Source organism: Salvelinus fontinalis, chromosome 1 (genome assembly GCF_029448725.1).
Source record: "Salvelinus fontinalis isolate EN_2023a chromosome 1, ASM2944872v1, whole genome shotgun sequence".
NCBI lineage: Eukaryota > Metazoa > Chordata > Actinopteri > Salmoniformes > Salmonidae > Salvelinus > Salvelinus fontinalis.
Genome location: NC_074665.1, coordinates 32,024,318 through 32,051,083, shown reverse-complemented (window position 1 = coordinate 32,051,083; position 26,766 = coordinate 32,024,318). Strand labels below are relative to the sequence as shown.

The window sequence follows — 26,766 nt, the reverse complement described above, 5'->3', positions numbered from 1 at the left end:
TCACTTAGTATACGTGCTAAATGGGATTGAGATCTGAGCTCTTCGCTGGCAATGGCAGAACACGGACATTCGTGTCTTGCAGGAAATAACGCACAGAACGAGCAGTATGGCTGGTGGCATTGACATGCTGGAGGGTCATGTCAGGATGAGCCTGCAGGAAGGGTACCACATGAGGGAGGAGGATGTCTTCCCTGTAACGCACAGCGTTGAGATCGCCTGAAATGACAACAAGCTCAGTCCGATGATGCTGTGACACACCACCCTAGACCATGACGGACCCTCCACCTCCAAATCGATCCCGCTCTAGAGTACAGGCCTCGGTGTAACACTCATTCCTTCGACGATAAACGTGAATCCGACCATCACCCCTGGTGAGACAAAACCACAACTCGTCAGTGAAGAGCAGTTTTTGCCAGTCCTGTCTGGTCCAGTGACGGTGGGTTTGTGCCCATAGGCGACGTTGTTGCCGGTGATGTCTGGTGAGGACCTGCCTTACAACAGGCCTATAAGCCCTCTGTCCAACAACCTCTCTCAGCCTATTGCGGACAGTCTGAGCACTGATGGAGGGATTGTGCATTCCTGGAGTAACTTGGGTAGTTGTTGTTACCATCCTGCAGGTGTGATGTTTGGATGTACCGATCCTGTGCAAGTGTTGTTCAACGTGGTCTACCACTGCGAGAATGATCAGCTGTTCATCCTGTCTCCCTGTAGCTCTGTCTTAGGCGTCTCACAGTACGGGCATTGCAATTTATTGCCCTTGCCACGTCTGCAGACCTCATGCCTCATTGCAGCATGCCTAAAGCGTGTTCACGCAGATGAGCTAGGACCCTGTGCATCTTTCTTTTGGTGTTTTTCAGCGTCAGTAGAAAGGCCTCTTTAGTGTCCTGTTTTCATAACTGTGACCTTAATTGCCTACCGTCTGTAAGCTGTTAGTGTCTTAACGTCCATTCCACAGGTGCATGTTCATTAATTGTTTATGGTTCATTGAACAAGCATGGCAAACAGTGTCTAAACCCTTTACAATGAAGATCTGTGAAGTTATATGGATTTTTACAAATTATCTTTGAAAGACAGGGTCCTAAAAAAGGGATGTTTCTTTTTTGCTGAGTTTATATGGCATGAACTATTACATTTTACACCACTAATCGGGGAATTACTGAATCTGTGTTTAAAAAGTAGGTTGTATCGATTAAATTAGTCTCTGAGCACTTGTGGGATGAGGAATTTGGTGGGTGTGTTGTCCTGCCTGTGGTTGTGTATTTCCAGCAGCAACAGTTCCCCAGGTGAGGTAGCATAGCTCTATCCTGCAGGGTGACTGATTAGCGACTAAGGGCTAGCAGTAGCGTAATTTAAAAGCACTAAAGCTCTATGAAGGCTATTAAGAGAGGGAGGTTAGAATATCCCACTAGATCAGCCACATACCCTCACTATTTATGGCTCAATGAGTAAGGGGGAGGTGATTGACAAATATTGTCCTAACTGGCCTGTCCGCTACGCCTACAGTAGGCTGTTACTGGGCTTAGCTATACAGTTCGTTTTAAACTCTACTTCCATGCCATAGAAAATTATGCAATACATTAGCAACGCGCATGACCGCCCACCTGAGAATATTTTATTTTCAGCCACCTATTTCCTGTGTTTGAGTGGTGCAAAATCCTCGTCACTTAAATTTAGCTGGATTGATGTCTTTAATTTTACTCTGGCGATTCTTTCCCAGTCTTGCTTGTGCCATTTGTTTTTTTCCTGTTAACGTAACGACCACAGCCATTTTATAACGACCTGTCAAACACACCAGTCATGGCTGAAATGGGTTCAATTGAATACTGTACATTGGCTTAACGTTGCATCTATAAGAACGCTTTGTCGGGGGTTTTGTCGAGGGACAACTTTATTTCCGGTGGTGTTCATTTTTTGTGCAATTGAAAAAAATCATGATTTAATATAGTTGAAATGTTTATAAATGAGATCCGCTTAAATGACTTCCGAAAATGAACACTGGTTATAGTGATATTATGTCTGATCTCACAAACAATGTAAAGTATGAATAGATAAGTGTTACCTAGAGTCAAGTGTTTTCAACTAAAATTGTGTCGTTATCCTTCTCTTGACAAACTAGTTGAATTATGCAAGATAACGTGACAATAACATTATTAATGAAGCAGTCTAGACAACACAGGGGAGTGAGTGCAGGTAGGCCTAGACAGAGCAAGTTTTTGGTTGTTGCAGCTCCGTTCCTCCCCTTTATATAAATGTTTTCATGTATGCAAATACAACCTGTATATATAGTGCCTTCGCAAAGTATTCACAAGTATTTGACTTTTTCCACATTTTGTTAGGTGACAGCCTTATTCTAAAATGGAATAAAAAATCTCTCATCAATTTACACACAATACCCTATAATGACAGAGCAAAAACAGGTTTTTAGAAAACATTTCAGGCCACCCTATCATAAAAAGTCTGATTGGCGGAGTGCTGCACAGATCGTTGTCCTTCTGGAAGGTTCTCCCATCTCCCCAGAGGAACTCTAGAGCTCTGTCAGAGTGACCATCGGGTTCTTGGTCAGCTCCCTGACCAAGGACTTTCTCCCCCATTTGCTTAGTTTGGTCTTGGTGGTTCCAAAGTTCTTCCATTTAAGAAAGAATGAGGCCACTGTGTTCATGGGGACCTTCAATACTGCAGACATGTTTTGGTACCCTTCCCTAGATCTGTGCCTTGACACAATCCTGTCTCGGAGCTCTACAGACAATTCCTTTGATCTCATGGCTTGGTTTTTGCTCCGTCAACTGTGGGACCTTATATAGACAGGGTGTGCTTTTCCAAATTATGTCCAATCAATTGCATTTACCACAGGTGGACTCCAATCAAGTTGTAGAAACATCTCAAGGATGATCAATGGAAACAGGATGCACCTGAGCTCAATTTCGAGTCTCATAGCAAAGGGTGTGAATATTTATGTAAATAACGTATCTATTTAAAATGTTTAATACATTTGTAAAAATAAAAAATAAAAAAATAAAAATGTTTTTGCTTTGTCATTATGGGGTAGTGTGCTGAGGAATTGTATTTATTTAATATATTTCAGATTAAGAGTGTAACGTAACAAAATGTGGAAAAAGTCAAGGCGTCTGAATACTTTCCAAAAACACTGAATATGCAAATGAGGCACATATGATTGTCTTTATTTTATCACACAGTATAAAAAATAACTGATAAACCATTGATATTTTACAATAAATGGAATACCTGAATTCCGACCAAAATGCCTGAACTCTGTGCTTGTACAATGTTTTAAAGTTGAAGTCAGAAGTTTACATACACCATAGCCAAATACATTTAAACTCAGTTTTTCACAATTCCTGGCATTTAATCCTAGTAAAAATTCCCTGTTTTAGGTCAGTTAGGATCACCACTTTATTTTATGAATGTGAAATGTCAGAATAATAGTAGAGAGAATGATTTATTTCAGCTTTTATTTATTTCATCACATTCCCAGTGGGTCAGAAGTTTACATACACCAAATTATTATTTGGTATTGCCTTTAAATAGTTTAACTTGGGTCGAACATTTTGGGTACCCTTCCACAAGCTTCCCACAATAAGTTGGGTGAATTTTGGCCCATTCCTCCTGACAGAGCTGGTGTAACTGAGTCAGGTTTGTAGGCCTCCTTGCTCGCACACGCTTTTTCAGTTCTGCACACATTTTCTATAGGATTGAGGTCAGGGCTTTGTGATGGCCTCTCCAACACCTTGACTTTGTTGTCCTTAAGCCATTTTGTCACAACTTTGGAGGCATGCTTGGGGTGATTGTCCATTTAGAAGACCCATTTGCGACCAAGCTTTAACTTCCTGACTGATGTTTTGAGATGTTGCTTCAATATATCCACATAATTTTCAGTTCTCATGATGCCATCTATTTTGTGAAGTGCACCAGTCTCTCCTGCAGCAAAGCACCCACACAACATGATGCTGCCACCCCCATGCTTCGGGGTTGGGATGGTGTTCTTCGGCTTGCAAGCATCCCCCCTTTTCCTCCAAACATAACAATGGTCATTATGACCAAACAGTTCTATTTTTGTACGAAAAGTACGATCTTTGTCCATGTGCAGTTGCAAACCGTAGTCTGGCTTTTTTATGGCGGTTTTGGAGCAGTGGCTTCTTCCTTGCTGAGCGGCCTTTCAGGTTATGTCGATATAGGACTTGTTTTACTGTGGATGTAGATACTTTTGTACCTGTTTCCTCCAGCATCTTCACAAGGTCCTTTGCTGTTGTTCTGGGATTGATTTTCACTTTTCACACCAAAGTACGTTCATCTCTATGATACAGAACGCGTCTCCTTCCTGAGCGGTATGACGGCTGTGTGGTCCCATAGTGTTTATACTTGCGTGCTATTGTTTGTACAGATGAACATGGTACCTTCAGGCGTTTGGAAATTGCTCCCAAGGATGAACCAGCCTTGTGGATGTCTACAATATTTTTTTATGAGGTCTTGGCTGATTTCTTTTGATTTTCTCATGATGTCAAGCAAAGAGGCACTGAGTTTGAAGGTAGACCTTGAAATACATTCACAGGTACACCTCCAATTGTCTCAAATGATGTCAATTAGTCAATCAGAAGCTTCTAAAGCCATGACATCATTTTCTGGAATTTTCCAAGCCGTTTAAAGACACAGTCAACTTAGTTTATGTAAACTTCTGACCCACTGGAATTGTGGTACAGTGAATTATAAGTGAAATAATCTGTCTGTAAACAATTGTTGGAAAAATTACTTGTGTCTTGCACAAAGCAGATGTCCTAACCGATTTGCAAAAACTATAGTTTGTTAACAAGAAATTTGTGGAGTGGTTGAAAAACGAGTTTTAATGACTCCAACCTAAGTGTATGTAAAGTTCCGACTTCAGTCAATATCAGATTTTTATTCAAAAAGTTACAAGTCTATTAATCCATTGTCCAAATGTTGCATTTATTAGGATAGTATTTTAAACCTTTAAACAATTTAGATGATCGTTGCTAAATACATCTTGGAAATATGGGGCACTTCAATGGGTTCAAAATATGTTCCACAGAGGAGCACTACCATGGTAAGCAAAAAAGACATCACTGAGATTCTAACAGACATTTTTAATCTCACCTTCACAGTGCATGAAAACACTGTATTACTCATTACACTTGGAGGCGTGATATTTTGAAACTGCTCTTTTAATAAATTAAACAAAAAATTAAACAATTAAACAATGTAAAAATGCAAGGCAAACATCGTGAGCAACAGTATTCCAAACATATTTGGGATTATTGCAATGTCCCACTATTCAAAACTGTTATTTACGCATGAGTGTGCGATTAGGCTGCCTAGCTGTCTAATTGTCAGACTTTGAACCGAAACATATTCAAGCATTTTCGAAGAATCAGATTCACCGTCAAAACAAAGATTGATCAGCATTTAAATTAAGGACATAACATAAAACAATGTAGAAAAATGATTTGGGCAATTACATCAGATGAGATTAATTATGTTTACCAGATGGCATTGAAAGAGAATCTGCTTTGATGATAAGTAGGTAATAATATGAATGATGTCAAGTTAAACTCAGGTGAGCTTATCGAAGACAGTATCATTAGCTTTCTGTCACAGATTAAGTCCCTGAGAATGTTTATTCTCTCTTAAACTAATCTCTATTAGGCATGCTAAATGTTTGAAATTAAACTAAATGCATGATTATATCTGTTTTTGTGTTTTCATTTTAAATAGTACAGTAGTTTATTGGCAGACTCTATAATATACTGTATGATGCACCTGAAATTCTGTTATTAGACATTCTGTTGGAAGTAAAAAGGCAAAAACTAACTGTGCAGCTTGGCAGAGTGGTATGGGGGGGGAGTGTGTGGTCTTTGAGTGGAATTCTTTTGAGGAAATCCACAAACCAGAGTCCTCCTACTTCACTGTTATCCAACCCAATTAGCTACCAGCCAGACATTTGAAACCATTTGTGTTGGATGGAGCTGGTGGCTGTGGTCTGGCATCTAGCGTGTGTGTGTGTGTCTGTGTCTGTGCGCATGCATGCGTAGTGCAATGCTGACGCTATGCCTCTCGTTTGGATGTGCATGGGCTTTGTGCCATAGTTCAGTTTAGCCTGGCACAGCACTAAACGTGCATGAGACACAGCTAGCGAGAGAGAGGAGATCAGACACTCTGAGAACAGTGGATAAAAAAGCACTATGGTTTAACACTAGAACAGCTGGGCGTTGATGGACCCACCCTACAAGCTAAAGAGCAGTCAATCTGACAGAAACATTGTAACAGAGTAATTCATATATTTCATATATGCTATAGCAAAAATAATCATTTGTTTGTGTTTATGAAGGCCTTGGGTAACATTAGAATACAATTTGTACTTCATTTCAAATAGCACAATATAGCACAAAAGCATTTTCATTAGTTTGTCACTGTAGGCTATATGTTCAATAAAACATTTTTTGTGGAGTGCCTTTAAAACTATGAAACAGAAAGCATATGCATTGGAACATGGGAACAGCTTGTTTTTACAATGACAAAATAAAATAAAAATACCCCAATCACCAAGAAGTACGGTCAAAAGACACTCGATCAAATTATGAAAACGTCAGTATGTCACGTTCCTGACCTGTTTTCCTTTGTTTTGTATTCATTTTAGTTGGTCAGGGCGTGAGTTGGGTGGGTTTGTCTATGTTTGTATTTCTATGTGGGGTTTTGTGTTCGGCCTGGTATGATTCTCAATTAGAGACAGGTGTGTATTGTTTGTCTCTAATTGAGAGTCATACAAAGGCAGCCAGGGTTTCACTGGTGTTTTGTGGGTGTTTGTTTCCTGTGTCAGTGTTTGGACCACACAGGACTGTTTAAGGTTAGTCACGTTTGTTATTTTGTAGGTTTAAGTGTTTTCTTGTTGTTTCATTAAATCATGAACACTTACCTCTCCGCATCTTGGTCCTATCCATGCTCCTCCTCGTTTGAGGAGGAGAACAACATTGACTGCCTTAACAGAAACACCCACCACAAGAGGACCAAGCGGAGTGGAGAAGGGCAGCGACAGCAGCAGAGACAGAAGGAGGAATGGACATGGGAAGACGTTTTGGACGGCAAGGGTTGCTACACATGGGAGGAGATCCTGGCTGGAAGGGATCGCCTCCCATGGGAGCAGCTGGAGGCAGTTAGGAGAGCAGAGGCATCCGGAGAGAGGAACCGGAGTTATGAAGGTACGCGGCTAGCACGGAAACCCGAGAGTCTCACCCAAAAATTTCTTGGGGGGGGGATAAAGGGGAGTGTGGTGAAGCCGGGTTGGATACCTGAGCCAACTCCCCGGGCTTGCCGTGGAGTAAGAGGGCGTCGTACTGGTCAGACACCGTGTTATGCGGTAAAGCGCACGGTGTCCCCAGTACGCGTGCTTAGCCCAGTGCGGGCTATTCCACCTTGCCGCACTGGGAGGGCTAGGTTGGGCATCGAGCCGAGTGCCATGAAGCCGGCCCAACGTATCTGGTCTCCAGTACGTTTCCTCGGGCCGGCGTACATGGCACCAGCCTTACAGGTGGTGTCCCCGGTTCGCCTGCATAGCCCAGTGCGGGCTATTCCACCTCGCCGCACTGGCAGGGCTACGGGGTCCATTCAACCTGGTAAGGTTGGGGAGGCTCGGTGCTCAAGAGCACGTGTCCTCCTTCACGGTCCGGTATATCCGGCGCCACCTTCCCACCCCAGCTCAGTACCACCAGTGCCTACACCACGCACCAGGCTTCCAGTGCATCTCCAGAGCCCTGTTCCTCTTCCACGCACTCTCCCTATGGTGCGTGTCTCCAGCCCAGTGCCTCCAGTTCCGGCACCACGCACCAAGCCTCCTGTGCGTCTCCAGAGCCCTGGACGCACTGTTCCTTCTCCCCGCACTCGCCCTGAGGTGCGTGCCCTCAGCCCGGTACCTCCAGTTCCGGTACCACGCACCAGGCCTATAGTGCGTCTCAGCCGGCCAGAGTCTGCCGTCTGCCCAGCGGTGCCTGAACGGCCCGTCTGCCCAGCGCCGTCTGAGCCATCTGTCTGCCCAGCGCCGTCTGAGCCATCCGCCTGCCCAGCGCCGTCTGAGTCATCCGTCTGCCACGAGCCATTAGAGCCGCCCGTCTGTCCCGAGCCAGTAGAGCCGTCCGTCAGTCAGGAGCCGCCAGAGCCGCCCGTCAGTCAGGAGCCGCCAGAGCCGCCCGTCAGTCAGGAGCCGCCAGAGACGCCCGCCAGTCAGGAGCCGCCAGAGACGCCCGCCAGTCAGGAGACGCCAGAGACGCCCGCCAGTCAGGAGACGCCAGAGACGCCCGCCAGTCAGGAGCCGCCAGAGACGCCCGCCAGTCAGGAGCCGCCAGAGACGCCCGCCAGTCAGGAGCCGCCAGAGACGCCCGCCAGTCAGGAGCCGCCAGAGACGCCCGCCAGTCAGGAGCCGCCAGAGACGCCCGCCAGTCAGGAGCCGCCAGAGACGCCCGCCAGTCAGGAGCCGCCAGAGACGCCCGCCAGTCAGGAGCCGCCAGAGACGCCCGCCAGTCAGGAGCCGCCAGAGACGCCCGCCAGTCAGGAGCCGCCAGAGACGCCCGCCAGTCAGGAGCTGCCAGAGACGCCCGCCAGTCAGGAGCTGCCAGAGACGCCCGCCAGTCAGGAGCTGCCAGAGACGCCCGCCAGTCAGGAGCTGCCAGAGACCCTCGCCAGTCAGGAGCTGCCAGAGACGCCCGCCAGTCAGGAGCTGCCAGAGACGCCCGCCAGTCAGGAGCTGCCAGAGACGCCCGCCAGTCAGGAGCTGCCAGAGACGTCCGACAGTCCGGAGCTGCCCTACAGTCCGGAGCTGCCCTACAGTCCGGACCTGCCGGAGTCCCTCAGCCCGGACCTGCCGGAGTCCCTCAGCCCGGACCTGCCGGAGTCCCTCAGCCCGGACCTGCCGGAGTCCCTCAGCCCGGACCTGCCGGAGTCCCTCAGCCCGGACCTGCCGGAGTCCCTCAGCCCGGACCTGCCGGAGTCCCTCAGCCCGGACCTGCCGGAGTCCCTCAGCCCGGACCTGCCGGAGTCCCTCAGCCCGGACCTGCCGGAGTCCCTCAGCCCGGACCTGCCGGAGTCCCTACGCCCGGACCTGCCGGAGTCCCTACGCCCGGACCTGCCGGAGTCCCTACGCCCGGACCTGCCGGAGTCCCTACGCCCGGACCTGCCGGAGTCCCTACGCCCGGACCTGCCGGAGTCCCTACGCCCGGACCTGCCGGAGTCCCTCAGCCCGGACCTGCCGGAGTCCCTCAGCCAGGACCTGCCGGAGTCCCTCAGCCAGGACCTGCCGGAGTCCCTCAGCCAGGACCTGCCGGAGTCCCTCAGCCAGGACCTGCCGGAGTCCCTCAGCCAGGACCTGCCGGAGTCCCTCAGCCAGGACCTGCCGGAGTCCCTCAGCCAGGACCTGCCGGAGTCCCTCAGCCAGGACCTGCCGGAGTCCCTCAGCCAGGACCTGCCGGAGTCCCTCAGCCAGGACCTGCCGGAGTCCCTCAGCCAGGACCTGCCGGAGTCCCTCAGCCAGGACCTGCCGGAGTCCCTCAGCCAGGACCTGCCGGAGTCCCTCAGCCAGGACCTGCCGGAGTTACTCAGCCCGGACCTGCCGCCCCTTATCCCGGTGCTGCCCCTTATTCCGGTGCTGCCCCTTCATTTAGGTGGGGTTAGTGGGAGGGTGGTCATTGGGAGGGGGATAAAGAAGCGGGGATTGATTATGGTGGGGTGGGGACCACGACCAGCGCCAGAGCCGCCACCGTGGACAGACGCCCACCCAGACCCTCCCCTAGACTTTGTGCTGGTGCGCCCGGAGTTCGCACCTTAAGGGGGGGGTTCTGTCACGTTCCTGACCTGTTTTCCTTTGTTTTGTATTCATTTTAGTTGGTCAGGGCGTGAGTTGGGTGGGTTTGTCTATGTTTGTATTTCTATGTGGGGTTTTGTGTTCGGCCTGGTATGATTCTCAATTAGAGACAGGTGTGTATTGTTTGTCTCTAATTGAGAGTCATACAAAGGCAGCCAGGGTTTCACTGGTGTTTTGTGGGTGTTTGTTTCCTGTGTCAGTGTTTGGACCACACAGGACTGTTTAAGGTTAGTCACGTTTGTTATTTTGTAGGTTTAAGTGTTTTCTTGTTGTTTCATTAAATCATGAACACTTACCTCTCCGCATCTTGGTCCTATCCATGCTCCTCCTCGTTTGAGGAGGAGAACAACATTGACTGCCTTAACACAGTAGCCTAACATGCTGACCAGACCGCTATCGCGCGCATGTTGATTTTGTCCACCCACACCAGACGCAATCAGGACACACAGGTTGAAATATCAAAACAATTTGAGGAGCTAGAATTTAGCTAGCTAGCTTGCTGTTGCTGGCTAATTTGTCCTGGGATAAAAACATTGGGTTGCTATTTTACCTGAAATGCACAAGGTCCTCTACTCCGACAACTAATCCACAGATAAAAGGGTAAACCGCGTTTGTTTCTAGTAATCTCTCCTCCTTCAGGCTTCTTCATCTTCTTTGGACTTTATATAGCAGTTGGCAACCAACTTTAAGGTCCATTACCACTACCAACTGGACTGTGGACCTCAGTTCATCTTTTAATCACCCATGTGGGTATATGCTCCTAAAAACCAATGAGGTAATGGGAGAGGCGGGACATGCAGCAAGTCAAGTGTCACAGATAAAACCAAGTTCTATTTTAGCGCCTGGCTACACAGACGCTCATTGACGCTCGCGAGCAGTGTGGGTGCAATGATTGAATAACATCTACAGTATCAGTCAAAAGTTTGGACACACCTACTCATTCAAGAATTTTTCTATATTTTTACTATTTTCTACATTGTAGAACAACAGTGAAGACATCAAAACTTTGAAATAACACATATAGAATCATGTAGTAACCAAAAAAGTGTTAAACAAAGCAAAATATAGTAGCCACCCTTTGCCTTGATGAGTTTTGCACACTCTTGGCATTCTCTAAACCAGTTTCATGAAGTAGTCACCTGGCATGCATTTCAATTAACAGGTGTGCCTTGTTAAAAGTTAATTTGTGGAATTTCTATCCTTCTTAATGTGTTTGAGCCAATCAGTTGTGTTGGGACAAGGCAGGGGTGGTATACAGAATATGGTCTTTTACCAAATAGGGCTAAGTCCATATTATGGCAAGAACAGCTCAAATAAGCAAAGAGAAACGACAGTCCATCATTACTGTTAAAGACATGAAGTTCAGTCAATGCGGAAAATTTCAAGAACTTTGAAAGGTTTTTCAAGTGCAGTCGTAAAAACTATCAAGCGCTATGATGAAACTGGCTCTCATGAGAACTGCCACAGGACGGGAAGAACCAGAGTTACCTCTGTTGCAGAGGACAAGTTCATTAGAGTTAACTGCACCTCAGATTGCAGCCCAAATAAATGCTTCATAGATTTCATGTAACAGACACATGTCAACATCAACTGTTCAGAGGACACTGTGTGAATCAGGCCTTCATGGTTGAATTGCTGCAAAGAAACCACTACTAAATGACACCAATAAGAAGAGACTTGCTTGGGCCAAGAAACACGAGCAATGGACATTAGTCCGGTGGAAATCTGTCCTTTGGTGTGATGAGTCCAAATTTAAGATGTTTAGTTCCAACTGCCATGTCTTTGTGAGACGCAGAGTTGGTGAACGGATGACGTCCGCATGTGTGGTTCCCACCGTGAAGCATGGAGGAGGAGGTGTGGGAGTGCTTTGCTGGTGACACTGTCGGTGATTTATTTAGAATTCAAGGCACACTTAACCAGCATGGCTACCACAGCATTCTGCAGCGATATGTCATCCCATCTGGTTTGCGCTTAGTAGGACTATCATTTGTTTTTCAACAAGACATTGACCCAAAACACACCTCCAGGCTGTGTAAGGGCTATTTGCCCAAGTTGGAGAGTGATGGTGCTGCATCAGATGACCTGGCCTCCACAATCACCCGAAATCAACCCAATTGAGATGCTTTGGGATGAGTTGGACTGCAGAGTGAAGGAAAAGCAGCCCACAAGCGCTCAGCATATCTGGGAACTCAAGACTGTTGGAAAAGCATTCCTTATGAAGCTGGTTGAGAGAATTCCAAGAGTGTGCAAAGCTGTCATCAAGGCAACGGGTGCCTATTTGAAATATATTTAGATTTTTTGAACACTTTTTTGGTTACTACATGATTCCATATGTGTTATTTAATAATGTTGATATCTTCAATATTATTCTACAATGTAGAAAATAGTAAAAAATTAAGTAAAACCATTGAATGAGTAGGTGTGTCCAAACTTTTAACTGGTACTGTATGAGTAAATTTATTTTGCAACGCGAGCGGTGTGGTCAGCATGTAAACATCATTATAAGTGGCCAGTCGCCTTGATAAATAGTGAAACTTGCCAAAAAAGCAATAGCAATACCATTATAACGTATATTACTGTTGATATGACAGCAGTCAAAAATAGTAAATTATTGTCAGCTCGTGCTTGTGTGCATTTTCACCCAATTGTAAGGACCGACGCTGGATATGGGAAGCAGGTACGGGGATGTGAACATTTTAATGAAGAACAGACAGGTAAACAGGACCGGAACAGCGTCAGCACACGGGTATACAAAGACATATGAACATTAATGCTGAAGCGGGGAACAGAGCGGGGAAACAGAGAGATATAGGGGAAGTAATGACAGAGGTGATTGAGTCGAGGTGAGTCCGATAATTACTGATGAGTCAAGGACGGAGGGCGGCATAAGCTAAAAAATGTCAGGGGAAAAAAATAACAAACAAAAAGTCACGAGCAGTCAAAATGACTGCTTTAGTGGTTCTAAAGTTAAACAGCAGCAGAGTACACTGACCTAACCACAGCACAGAGAGGGGGTGTTCTACAAGTAATCCAAACATGCAGAGTTCTATGCATGAGACAATATACTGCGGAAAGGAGAGGTGGGAACGGTGGATATGATGGAAGCCGCATCTCCTTAAGGATGTTGGAGGTCTGAGTCGGTTTTACTGAGCAGTGGGACAATCATAGGGAACCGCTGAGCCCTGCAACTCCCCTGCACCTATACCTCCAGCCACCGAGAGGCACTACACCCAGAAGGTGAATTGCCCCCCAATGGGAGAAGCCTTGCCAAGAGACGTGCCAGTACCCACCATATTGGAATTCAAAGGGGGGAATCCCAACATAATTGTTGTCTACATCAGGATGACTAGCTGTCCAGCACTTACATCCCTCATTTGGTGAGAGACACAAACAATTACTATTGTCATGTAGCAATGCCATATTGCAGTTATTCCTGGTTGACTGCCATTGTTTTCCACAAGAAAATAACCCAATAACAGTAAACTGATTTCTCCGGGATTCCTATTCTAATCCTGTAAATGGCATTCCTATGCACAAAACAATCCTACCAGATGCCTACATGAGAAATTACTGGAGTGGAAAAGCGCCCTCTAAACAGTGGATGTGAGGGGCTGCCAGGGCGGCTGTTATAGTGAAGTGAGAAAGGGCCTGTGAGGCCGTGCCAGATCGGCAGTAATTGGAGGGACCTTCGCATATGCAGTGCCACGTCGGCGGGCTGTACTCCCAGAGCAGAGGAGAGCAAGGAAGAGTCCAGTGCCAGGCTTTTAAAAAGGTCTAGTTAGGAGAGAGGCAGAGAGAGAGAGACAGAAAGAGAGAGAGAGCTGAGAAAAAGAGCTGAGAAAGAGAGCTGAGAGAGGTCTGAGAGCGAGAGGTCTGAGAGCGAGAGGTCTGAGAGCGAGAGGTCTGAGAGCGAGAGATCTGAGAGCGAGAGGTCTGAGAGCGAGAGGTCTGAGAGCGAGAGGTCTGAGAGCGAGAGGTCTGAGAGCGAGAGGTCTGAGAGCGAGAGAGCTGAGAGAGAGAGAGCTGAGAGCGAGAGGTTTGAGAGCGAGAGGTCTGAGAGAGAGAGAGGGCTGAGAGATGGCTGGCTGGCTGGCAGCATCCCCCACCCTAAGTAGCTTCACTACTGCTCTGAGTGCCCTTCACAATCAATGACAATCACTCCCTGTCTATCAAGCCACACAGATTTGGTTTGGAATTTGTTCACTTCTATAAACCTTGTCATACTCTCAACCTCTGTCATGGATAATCACAAAGGGACAGCTTAGTCATTAAAGGACTGCGTTGCTTTTCTCCCCATGGCTATTTTATCTCAGAACACTGCATAGCTGCACAGGGCCCTCCGACCAAGCTAAATAATAGCTGAACACAGTAGACAGGCTTATCTAATCTGAATAGGACACAGTTAACAAACACGCAGAAACATGCAAGCAAACACGCAGACACACATCCGCACGCGCACACACACAGTAGCTGAAGGGTATAACTACCTACTGAAATATTGCAAAACAATGCCCCTTCAATGCCAGAGGAGTGTTTTTCCCTGTCTGCATCTGTAGACCGTAAGCTGTCATCTGTCAATTGGGATGGGCCAGCAGCCGTTATGACAGGATAACAGTGATTTAGTGTGACAGGGATACAAGGCCACAGTATCCATCACAGGGGAATGGCCTGCATACTCTGACTTCAAAACTACCCCACCAATCCCCACTCCTCCCACTTTACAGCGCAGCCTACCACGGCTGATTTACACCATGCCATGGCACCAAAACAGGATGTCAATTTATGGAGAGTAATAGACACCATCAACTCTGCCAGACAGGAGCCCTGCCCTGTTATTCTTACACAACGAGCAGTGGGTGCATTTCATTATTTACCATAATAAGCTGCATTATGTACAAAAATATAGACAGAGAAACTTTTGGACAGAAATAATTTGTGATTAACTCTTACTGTACCATAGAAGTACAGTATAATTCCTAGAACAGACATCCACATTCATGTCAACAGTCTTTAATAGGGGGACCAGCGGCAATATTGAGTGGATGTTATACCCATTAACCAGGGAGTAAAAGCAGGAATTTCATCATTCAGTGTGCTTTATTATCAAGCCATTCTATTTCTATGTACTGTACCTTGCGGAGTTGGCTGGCGGGGGAGCTGCTGCCGTTGACCGGGTGACATTTGAAGTTGAGCAGCAGGTCCCCGATGGCATCCTGGTCCCCATCGGCCCTCTGACTAGAGAGGGGTGGAAGGGGGGCTCTCTGTCCTGCCGTACACGAAAGACCCTGGAAGTTAGACGGCCTGATCAGAAAGGCCTCCAGGGCTATGTTAGGAGACACCTGGATGGAGACAGAGTGATAGGGAGGGTGGAGTGAGTTTATCCTCCGGGTCTGAACAGAAATTGCTGATCATTGAAAATGTTGAACGTGTCAGTCATTTTGTGTTGAATCCAACAACAAAAAAGATGCTGACGAAACAAAACCAAAGTGCTGGTCATGCTGAGTTGTGAGACTAAAAGAATGATGAACTAGCTTTGATTCTGAAACCAATCTTGGTAACACTTTATAAGGTGTAGATACTGGATCTTAATTTGATCGCTCTGTTGTCGCTGAGAATTTTCCGTGAATTACAGAAATTCACTGAACACCCGCACTAACACACGGCTGCATTAACAGTATTGCACTTTTCATGAAGCCTAATTTTGACCAGCTAAAAGCCTAAACACGATCAAGCAACATTACATCTGCGGAAAAGTGTGAATGGACTAAACGTTAAAATCCTATTGCTGCAGGATTATTTTGCTGGTCAGATCCAACACCTGTGTCCTTTAAGGGGTTAAAATGTCATGTATAGACATTGAAGTGCATTTGATGTTTGTCTACCTACCTTTGATATGACCTGCGTGTCTATGGTGAGAGCCAGGTCGGCGATGCGTTCCACACACTGGACGATGCGAGTACACGCCCTGGCCTCGTTCTGAGCCATCCACAGGATGTGTTCCTCCACCAGCATCATGTTACTGGCTATGTCAGAGATATAGTCCCCTAGCTACAGGATTCAGGTAGAGAGAAAGTAGATCTGTCACATCCACTAAAGAAAAGCCATTTATTATACCTAAACGGATTGCTGAGGGTGGTGATGGTGACTTTATTCATTATATAAAGATTTCATTTAGATTAGCGGCTCCAATGGGGCATAATCACTTCATTGTGATGACAGTTGAACTATTTACATCAACGTCAGAGTTTTTTAATCTAACTGTTCTGTGGAGAGATTGGGTTGGCATTAATCATTGTGTATCTGGGAATCCAAGTATTGGTAGGTTTTCTAGTATGACTAGTATAGGATGTATGGTGGCAGGATAAGACGCCTTTATTCCTGAACTGTGAGTACATGAAGCATAAAGTACAGTTTTTCAAATCGGGATATATGTGAATCTGCTGCTACTTCCATTTAAGCTACCGACTGATCAGTTTCATACAGTGTGGCCTACACACAATACACTACATTGTCGAACATCTCATTCCAAAATCATGGGCATAAATATGGAGTTGGTCCCCCCTTTGCTGCTATAACAGCCTCCACTCTTCTGGGAAGACTTTCCACTAGATGTCGGAACATTGCTGCGGGGACTTGCTTCCATTCAGCCCCAAGAGCATTGGTGAGGTCGGGCACGGATGTTGGGGGCGATTAGGCCTGGCTCGCAGTTGGCGTTCCAATTCATCCCAAAGGTGTTCGATGGAGTTGAGGTCAGGGCTCTGTGCAGGCCAGTCAAGTTCTTCCACACCGATCTCGACAAACCATTTCTGTATGGACCTCACTTTGTGCAAGGGGGCATTGTCATGCTGAAACAGGAAAGGGCCTTGCCCAAACTGTTGCCACAAAGTTGGAAGAATCGTCTAGAATGTCATTGTATGCTGTAGCATTAAGATTTCCCTTCACTGGAACTAAGGGGCCTAGCCTGAACCATGAAAAACAGCCCGAGACCATTATTCCTCCTCCATCAAACTTTACAGTTGGCACTGCATTGGGGCAGGTAGCATTCTCCTGGCATCTGCCAAACCCAGATTCGTCAGTCGGACTGCCAGATGGTGAAGCGTGATTCATCACTCCAGAGAACACGTTTCCACTGCTACAGAGTCCAATGGCAGCAAGCTTTACACCACTCAAACAGACGCTAGGCATTGCGAATTTTTATCTTAGGCTTGTGCGCGGCTGCTCAGCCTTGGAAACCCATTTCATGAAGCTCCCGACGAACAGCTCTTCCGCTAACGCTGCAGTTTGGAACTCGGTAGTGAGTGTTGCAAAAGAAGACAGACAATTTTTACGCACTACGCACATCAGCACTCGCCAATCTTGGTCTGTGAACTTGTGTGGTCTACTACTTCGCGGCTGAGCCGTTGTTGCTCCTATATGTTACCACTTCACAATAACAGCCCTTACAGTTGACCCGGGCAGCTCTACCAGGGCCGAAATTTGACGAACTGACTTGTTGGAAAGGTGGCATCCTATGACAGTGCCACTTAGAAAGTCACTGAGCTCTTCAGTAAGGCCATTCTACTGCCAATGTTTCTACACGGAGATTGCATGGCTGTGTGCTCGATTTTATACACCTGTCAGCAAAGGGCGTGGCTGAAATTTCACACATCAATCTATACACAATACCCCATAATGACAAAGCGAAAACAGGTGCATGGACTCACTCTGTGTGCAATAATAGTGTTTAATATGATTTTTGATTGACTACGTCATCTCTGTACCATCATGTTATGGGTATGCTTGTGAGGACTGGGGAGTTTTTCAGTATAAAAAATAAACGGTATGGAGCTAAGCACCGACAAAATCTTAGAGGACAACCTGTTACTATCTGCTTTCCACCAGACACTGGGAGATAAATTCACCTTTCAACAGGAAAATACCCTAAAACACAAGGCCACATATACACTGGAGTTGCTTACCAAGATGACCGTGAATGTTCCTGAGTGGACGAGTTACAGTTTTGACTTAAAATCTATGTGAAAATCTCTGGCAAGACCTGAAAATGGTTGTCTAGCAATGATCAACAACCAATTTGACAGAGCTTGTTGAATTATGAGAAGAATAATGAACAAATGTTGCATAATCCAGGTGTGGAAAAAAGTTAGAAACGTACCCAGAACGACAGCTGTAATCACTGCCAAAGATGCATCTACAAAGTATTGACTCAGGGTGTGAATACTTATGTAAATTAGATATTTCTGTATTTCATTAGTCGTCCACAACTGTACATAATTGTAAGGCACTGTATAGTTTCCCTTCAAATGGCACGATACCAAGTAGACGCACTGATGACATCTCAGCGAAATTAGCACCCAAAGTCTAGCATTTATGGGGCTGGAGTAGACTAGCCAGCTACCGGAGCAAAAAGAGACAGCCATTCATATGTGCCTTTCATTGGACTATAAACCGCTCGTCCAAAGTAAACAGCTTGGGTTCTTTATTGTATTATTCCTTCAACTTAGAGTGTGTGATCAAACACATTATAACGTTATTATAATTATAGTGGACTGCAGGATGGATGCTGAGGCTAAGTGCTGTGTATGTTTGTTTTTTGTGTGATTGTGCGCGAGCGTGCATAGGTGTGTGTGCGTACATGAGTGCGTGCGTGCAACCTTCTGTGTGTGTGTGAACGGCAGATAAGTGCTGCTATCATACGTACGTCTCTGCGCTGGTCCACTAGGCGAGTCAGCCTCTCCACCAGGTGTGTGACAAAGATGACATCCATCACATCGCTGAAGTCCCCTGCCCTGCTGGTGAAGGCTACCAGCTGCTGCGCTAACGGCTGGGCATTACTGGTGTTGATGGTCATCTGGAAACAGAACAGTGGTTGGGTTAGTAGAGGCTAGATCACTTGGATATAGATGCATTTCATATGTGCATATGGGCATAAATTTAGCAAGATATTACCTTAAATAAAATCAAAAATGCTAAGCGCGAACAATATTATTGAAGATTCTTCAGTTTTCGACCCCCTTGTCTCGCGTTGTTTCTGCTAGTGAGAAAGCCGGAAATCGATGTTTGAGATAATAGTGCGGATGTAAGGTGAGAGTTCCGTGCCTGACTCTCCTGGGTTAAAGGTGAGATTTGTGGAGTGAAATGCTGTCCTACCTGGGTGAGCTCGTGCAGTACACGGGTCACCTCGCTGGCATACGGGCACTGGGTATAGTCGTCCTCTGCCCACTGGCCTGCCCGGTCACAGCGTCGCCAGGCCTTCTTCTCCCTCTGAGTGGGGTGGTGTGAAGAGGCACCAGAAGGGTGGGGGGCAGAGCCAAATGTAGATGGAGCACAGGGCAGGAAGGCCAACAACCCTGCCAGGGTCTTTGGCCACCTGTCACGAGAGATGGTATCAATATCCTTGTCACCATGATCCACCATAAGCCTTGATTTCCCGAAGACATCATATGTGACACTTTGCTTTGTTATTACTACATTATCATATACTGTTGATCTGCTGTTGATCTGCATAACAAGTAAACAATGATAATGGCACTTCATATTACATTTTAATCTTACTGCAGTCTATACCCTGAAAATACTCAAAAAAAACAAGCTTATTTCATTTCAACAATGTAAATTTGCCCATTTTTCATGAAGCGAAAACCAAAAGAGTAAATGGAGAGACTGAGGAGAAATCTGTTGTGTTCGTGAGGAATCTGTCTGGCTTTCTCCCCTTCATCACGGCACCGGCTACTTAGTAATGTACGGCACTAATCTCCCCCCAACAAAAAAGGGTCTCATTTTCCAGCCCATTGCGTCACTACTGGGCAGAAACGAAGCCTCTCTGCTCGCTGCACTGGAAGTGGGCTGTAAAGTACAGGAGAAATGCACAACAATGGAGCATACTGTACACGAAAAACAAGACAGGAGGGAGAGAAAAAGTCAACTTCATTCCAGATGGACACGTAGGGAGACGGAGGGAGAGGTGGAAAGCAGACCTGGGTTCAAATACCATTTGCAATCTTTTCAAATACTTTTATCTGTGCTTGACTGAGCTTGCCTGATGCAATAGCACCAATTGAATAGTTCCAACATAGTAAAACCCCTCCCGTATGGCACTCCAGGAAGACTGAAGCAAATGCTCAACGTTTTTGAACCCAGGACTCATGGAGAGCCAGTCAGAGACTAATTGGACTGTTTTACAGGCATCTATAAAGCTCGGTACATATGTATTTGCCTTTTGTTGATTGATTTTGTTTTGTTTGGGGTTTTAGGCTGGGTTTCTGTACAGCACTTCGAGATATTAGCTGATGTACGAAGGGCTATATAAAATAAACTTGATTTGATGATTGATATGAAACACAGAGCTTTCCTAATTTGTGGGGATAATTGCTAGCTAAACAGTGCTTGCATTCCAAGGAAATGTTTTCATTTGTCTGTTTACTTTCTTTGTTATCTAATATTCTACAGTAGTTTCCTATTTGAGCAGAGCTGAGTTTAGTGAGTCATTGGGCTTTCACATTTCATTTTCTCATAACACTCTGTCTTCTTGAATGCTCACATAAGGTCAGGCATGTTTTTAGCCACCTTGCTGCACTGTAGCTGACCTTTGACATTTAGCCTTGACCCAAAGAGGTCCTTGTGTCTGGTCTGGTCAAAGCACTTACCTGAAGTCTCCCTTGTTGCTGCTGACCCTGTCTGCTGAGCAGTAGGGCGCTGACGTCTCCAACACAACGATCTCCATCTGTCTGGACCTGTTGCCACGGGAACTGGTCACCTGGCACTCCCAGTTGCCAGACAGGCTGTGGTCAATGTTGGAGAGGATGACTTCACTGGAGGAGAGAAGAAGAAAGATTTGTGTGTGTGTGTGTGTGTGTGTGTGTGTGTGTGTGTGTGTGTGTGTGTGTGTGTGTGTGTGTGTGTGTGTGTGTGTGTGTGTGTGTGTGTGTGTGTGTGTGTGTGTGTTTGCACATGTGTCTTTCTGCTAACTGCACAAGAACTACTCAGTTCAAGAGACAACTGTGAAACTTAGAATAGTGATGTTATGATGACTTATAGCTGTGGTCGTGACATGCCATTGGTGATTGATACTTAAATGGAGCATATCTCCTTTGTAAGGAGGATATCTAATTGAATCGGACATCCATGGTTATATAAAGGACACATACATGACAACAGACAGATTATATAAATTATTGGATTTATGCTATTTTTTAAATACATCAATTGAGAGGATGCACCTTGTGATACATGTGAAAATAAACTCAACAAACTGCTAGGCAAGAACCACTATCTCCATGGAAATATTTCTCAGCGTAAAGCCAACTGTATTTTTTTATTAGTAATGCATAATAATTGCCATAATATCTACATTTCCATGTGGCACCTCAAAGCATTGACTGCTTTGCTCCACAGTTTTGTTAAGCAGCGTTCAGTGTTGCTGAATAATAGCAGCCGCAGTTTCCCCATAAAACATGACTTGTCAAATTCGACTTAGGACCAACACTATGCCATGGGTGTGTGACAGTTGACATTCAAATTATAAATGACAGGCAAGAGAAGGCACTCAAATCTTCCACAGTAAAAATTATTAGTTGTTGAGAGCCGGAGAATAATCCTTGACAGTGCTTCTGAACAGAGGATATGCAAGAAATATTTATTCAGCGACAGAAACTATAGTTCCCTGTGGCTTTTTCCACCAATACTCTCAAATGGCTTTTTTTTTTACTTAGCTCTTGCTGTTATGTTTCCTGGAATTGATTCAGTAGCATCGATCTGAATCCCATAGACATGATGACACTAATATTTGAAATACCCTTTTCACATCGTGCTGATCCGAACCCAATTGTGCTGGCTTGGACATCTTTTTATATAGTCCTTTTCAGCACGTTTCCAGCCACTATGGTGGATACCCTTAAGTTGTCCTATGCTCGGCCCTGATCTGGCTATGCCATATATGGCTGTGGGCTACACTAGTTCATTTAGCAGACAAGATTTGCACACAATTTCGTGGCATTATTTTATTTTATAGTATGAAGAATACAACTGAACATAGCTGGATAAAATAGAAAATATATTTTCTCCAAACGATTTCTGAGGGAGTGCGCACATGCGGCTATTCTGTGTTGAGCGGTTAACAAAGAAACAGGTCCTCCTATATGCTTCATTTAGAGTTATTTATGCAACTTTAGTTGTGATACAAACATTGGGTTATAGGTTTTGATGTTTTATACATTCTAACATGCTGACCACGTCGGGTGCCCGAGCGTCGCAAAATAAATTTAGGAACCCATGTTATTCAATTATTGCACCCACACTGCTTGCGCCCGCCAATGCGCGTCTGCGACACCAAGGGCTAAAATAGATGTCGTTCCTATTTCTGACGCAGATCGCGCTGCAAGTCCTGCCTCTCCCATCTCCTCATTGGTTTATAGAAGCAGGTACCCACAAAAAAAAAAAAAAAATGTCATCTCCTCATTGGTTATACCCACGTGGGTGATAGAAAGACGAAAACTGTTTTGCCGGTAGTCGTGGTAATACAATAAAAGTTTAGATGCAATCACCATATAATTTAAACGATGAAAAAGCCTGGAAGGAGGAGAGATGACTAGAAACGATTCAGTTGGCCGTTTTATATGTGGATTAATTGTCGGAGTAGAGATCCTTGTCCATTTCAGGTAAAATAACAACTCAATGTTTATATCCCAGGACAAATTAGCTAGCAACAGCAAGCTAGCTAAACAGGACAAATTAACATTAGCTAGCAAGTGCAAGCTAACTAGCTAAAATACCATACATGTTTAATGCTTTTCGACCTGTCCCCAAATTAATGTCATTGGTTCAGAGTTTGTTTTGATATTTTAACCTGCATGTTGTGATCGCGTTTGGTGTGGGGGGGAAAAATACATTTATGCACGATGGCGCACGTGCGCAGCCGGTTTGGGCAAGGTGTAAGGCTGCATGATGCAACTAATGATGATTTGAAAAAAGTCGCTTGAAATTGCATGAGCTCTGCTTTGTTTCTTGCTCAGGCTGCACACACTTCCTCAGTCTCTCATTCACAATTTTGACAAGCACTTGATAATACCTCGAATTTCCCAGCAGCATCCCCCTTGTGTGGCCATAATGCCCCCTAAAAAAATCCATGCCTTTTGCGGCCAGTGGCCGTTGTGCCCCTGGCCTTAATATAATAATTCTAATTCCCTTCTCCCGGCTGCATGCCCTGAAGCACCTCTCACTCACATGGCGCATTCAGATATCTCAATTCTTATTAGCTGATGCACGTCACAGGATCGGGTCCTTCACACAAGCATCTCAGCTCCGAAGAAGGCTACAAGTGAAGACAGACACATCGGGGATGCAACTGTGCACGTCCTTCTTATCGAATTCCGAGGCGCATATGTTAGAAGAACTGTCCACATTTACTTTCCGTCAGCCAATAAGATGAGTAGGCCTAACAAACAGCAAAAGCACTAGCCTATGTCAATATACTCTCCCCCATAGTACAAAAGTTGACCTATTCCATTGGTCAACTTGTTCTTCTGTGCGAGAAATAAATATTCCAAACATAGTCTGGGACAGTTGTGGGATGCGATAGATCCCAAATTAATACAACCACTCGCATCAATTCATTTTTTTAAACCAATGAGGCTGATGCAACAGATCAGAACGTTTAGCTTAAATGTTGATAAACTATTACGCTATTTCTTCATATTATAAGCGCAGCAATGCGCAAACAGCAGTAGGCTATAAGTGTGAATGTTCCAAAATGCTATCAATTAGCTAGAAAACACCATTCTCAAAAGTGACCACAAATGCGATTATACATGTGTTGGTTTTTTGTAAAGGAAACTCACCTATGTATGCCAGTTAGGCTCTACACCGGTTTTAATGCGGATTAATGTGCTTCATTTTAAGAGGTTATTTGTTATTTAGTTGTGATACAAACCTATGGGCTAGGCTACATGCAGTGTGTGACTATGATTTGAAAAAGTCGCCAAAAAAGGCCTGCACTGTTTCTTGCCTTACTGCACACAAGCTGGGCATCATTCACAAGTGATAATATATAATTCACAAGTGATAGGCTAATATTGTCACACATCAGACTATTCTTGATTTAATTTTGTAACATATACAAAATAATTTATGTGTGAAATTTATTTGGATTTAGAATGGACCAGTAACATGCACCTGTCTCGGAACAGGGGCAGTGGGAAAAAATACCTGTCATCTATGCACTTAAATAGCGAATGGAGGACGCTTTTCCTGTGGTTCATTTTCATGCCAGCCAGGTAGGATACACTCCTGTTGTAAAGCAAAACAATGTGCTTAATATTAGGAAAGTAAAATGGAGGGGGAGTCGAGAGCTGTGAGAGAGAGGCCAAACTCCTGGATGTTTTGCAGGTCTGTTGGCTAAAAGCTTTGAACACTGATCATTATTTCATTGGCTGGAGCAGAAAGAAGAACCTGAGTGGCATTTGGGATTTGAGTTAAAACTTGCTCTGAGACACAGTTTGCCACAATGTTGTTATTTTCTGGTTGACAAGATGTCAAATAACCAAATTACAACCAATAGGTCTCTATTACAACCAGGAAAAAGGTGTCTTTTTCATGACCAAGAGCGCATTTGTTGCTATCTGGTCAGATAAAGATAAAGATAACCAGATAAAGAGGTCTTCTTCATCCTGAAACCTACTGGTGCCCCGGGATACTTCTCCTCCCTTTCCCGCTCAGGAAAACATCCTTATAATAATCAAGATAGATGTAGTAGCTACATGTAGCTAGATTAATTATTCTTTCCTCTTCCCTTGCTTAGCTCCCTTGGCTATGCCCAGTAATAAACCACTCCACCACACTACATTAGAGTGACTGATAAAGTGAGCACTCTGTGTGAGTCCAGTCCAGTGATGTTGAGTAACCCTGTGATAGCATGGGCAACCCAGTGCTGCTGCTGCTACTGCCACTGCCTCGGTCATCTCCACCACCACAGGCAGAAATAGAACACAGCTCTCTCTCCCTAAAACAGCAGTGCTCCTTCTAAGGGACACAACCACAAAGCAGTGCATCAATTCTCCAGTCAGGTCCTAAATAGAAACCCTCTGAGCTTAATCCAATATCCGCTTGTCTGATGTCTCCATGCAAGCAGCTTGCTTGTCTTTAATTTCTAGGAAAGAGAAAACTGAGGAGAAGGAAGCATTGAAACATATTATGATGATGATAACGACATGATGATGATGTTGATTACTTAAAGACTTGATGATGGCAATAATGACTAGTCAATAATGAAATAAAGTAACGTGTCTGTCTGTCTGAGTGTGTGTTCATGTGCAAGTCTATGTGTGAGAGACTGAGACATGAATAGTGTGCAGAGACTTCCGGCCCCCGACAGAGATGGCCACCTCGCTTCGCGTTCCTAGGAAACTATGCAATATTTTGTTTTTTTACGTGTTATTTCTTACATTGGTACCCCAGGTAATCTTAGGTTTCATTACATACAGTCGGGAGGAACTACTGAATATAAGAGCAACGTCAACTCACCAACATTACGACCAGGAATATGACTCTCCCGAAGCGGATCCTGTGTTTTGCATTTCACCCAGAACAATGGATCGGATCCCAGCCGGTGACCCTCAACAACGACGCCGTAAAAAGGGCAAACGAAGCGGTCTTCTGGTCAGGCTTCGGAGACGGGCACATCGCGCTCCACTCCCTAGCATACTACTCTCCAATGTCCAGTCTCTTGACAACAAGGTTGATGAAATCCGAGCAAGGGTAGCATTCCAGAGAGACATCAGAGACTGTAACGTTCTTTGCTTCACGGAAACATGGCTCACTCGAGAGACGCTAACAGAGTCGGTGCAGCCAGCTGGTTTCTTCAAGCATCGCGCCGAAAGAAACAAGCATCTTTCTGGTAAGAAGAGGGGCGGAGGGGGGTATGCCTTATGATTAACGAGACGTGGTGTGATCATAACAACATACAGGAACTCAAGTCATTCTGTTCACCTGACTTAGAATTCCTCACAATTAAATGTCGACCGCATTATCTACCAAGGGAATTCTCTTCGATTATAATCACAGCCGTATATATTCCCCCCCAAACAGACACATCAATGGCCCTGAAAGAACTTTATCTGAGTCTATGTTAACTGGAAACCACACATCCTGAGGCTGCATTCATTGTAGCTGGGGATTTTAACAAGGCTAATCTGAAAACAAGACTCCCTAAATTCTATCAGCATATCGATTGTGCTACCAGGGCTGGTAAAACCCAGGATCATTGTTATTCTAACTTCCGCGACGCATATAAGGCCCTCCCCCGCCCTCCTTTCGGAAAAGCTGACCACGACTCCATTTTGTTGCTTCCAGCCTACAAACAGAAACGAAAACACGAAGCTCCCGCTCTCAGGTCTGTTCAACGCTGGTCCGACCAATCTGATTCCACGCTTCAAGACTGCTTCGATCACGTGGATTGGGATATCTTCCGCATTGCGTCCAACAACAACATTGACGAATACGCTGATTCGGTGAGCGAGTTCATTAGAAAGTGCATCAGCGACGTTATACCCACAGCAACGATTAAAACATTCCCAAACCAGAAACCGTGGATTGATGGCAGTATTCGCGCGAAATTGAAAGCGCGAACCACTGCTTTTAACCAGGGCAAGGTGACCGGAAACATGACCGAATATAAAACAGTGTAGCTATTCCCTCCGCAAGGCAATCAAACAAGCTAAGTGCCAGTATAGAGACAAAGTAGAGTCGCAATTCAACGGCTCAGACACAAGAGGTATGTCTTGTATATCTACAGGTATATCTACAGTCAATCACGGATTACAAAAAGAAACCCAGCCCCGTCGCGGACCAGGATGCCTTGCTCCCAGACAGACTAAATAAATTTTTTGCTCGCTTTGAGG

General features: G+C 45.2%; 1 protein-coding gene across 2 annotated transcripts in view; it reads right to left on the bottom strand.

The window, feature by feature from the left end:
- The window catches only part of LOC129853141 (adhesion G protein-coupled receptor A3-like), a 295,014-nt gene that overhangs the window by 162,017 nt on the left and 106,231 nt on the right, over window positions 1–26,766 (bottom strand). For both annotated transcript variants that reach the window (XM_055918873.1, XM_055918884.1), the window contains exons 8-12: window positions 20,521–20,685; window positions 19,025–19,244; window positions 18,576–18,725; window positions 15,764–15,925; window positions 15,010–15,216 (exon numbers count right to left, since the gene is read on the bottom strand). In XM_055918873.1, coding sequence (XP_055774848.1) covers window positions 15,010–15,216; window positions 15,764–15,925; window positions 18,576–18,725; window positions 19,025–19,244; window positions 20,521–20,685 — 904 coding nt within the window. The remainder of the gene's footprint in view (window positions 1–15,009; window positions 15,217–15,763; window positions 15,926–18,575; window positions 18,726–19,024; window positions 19,245–20,520; window positions 20,686–26,766) is intronic.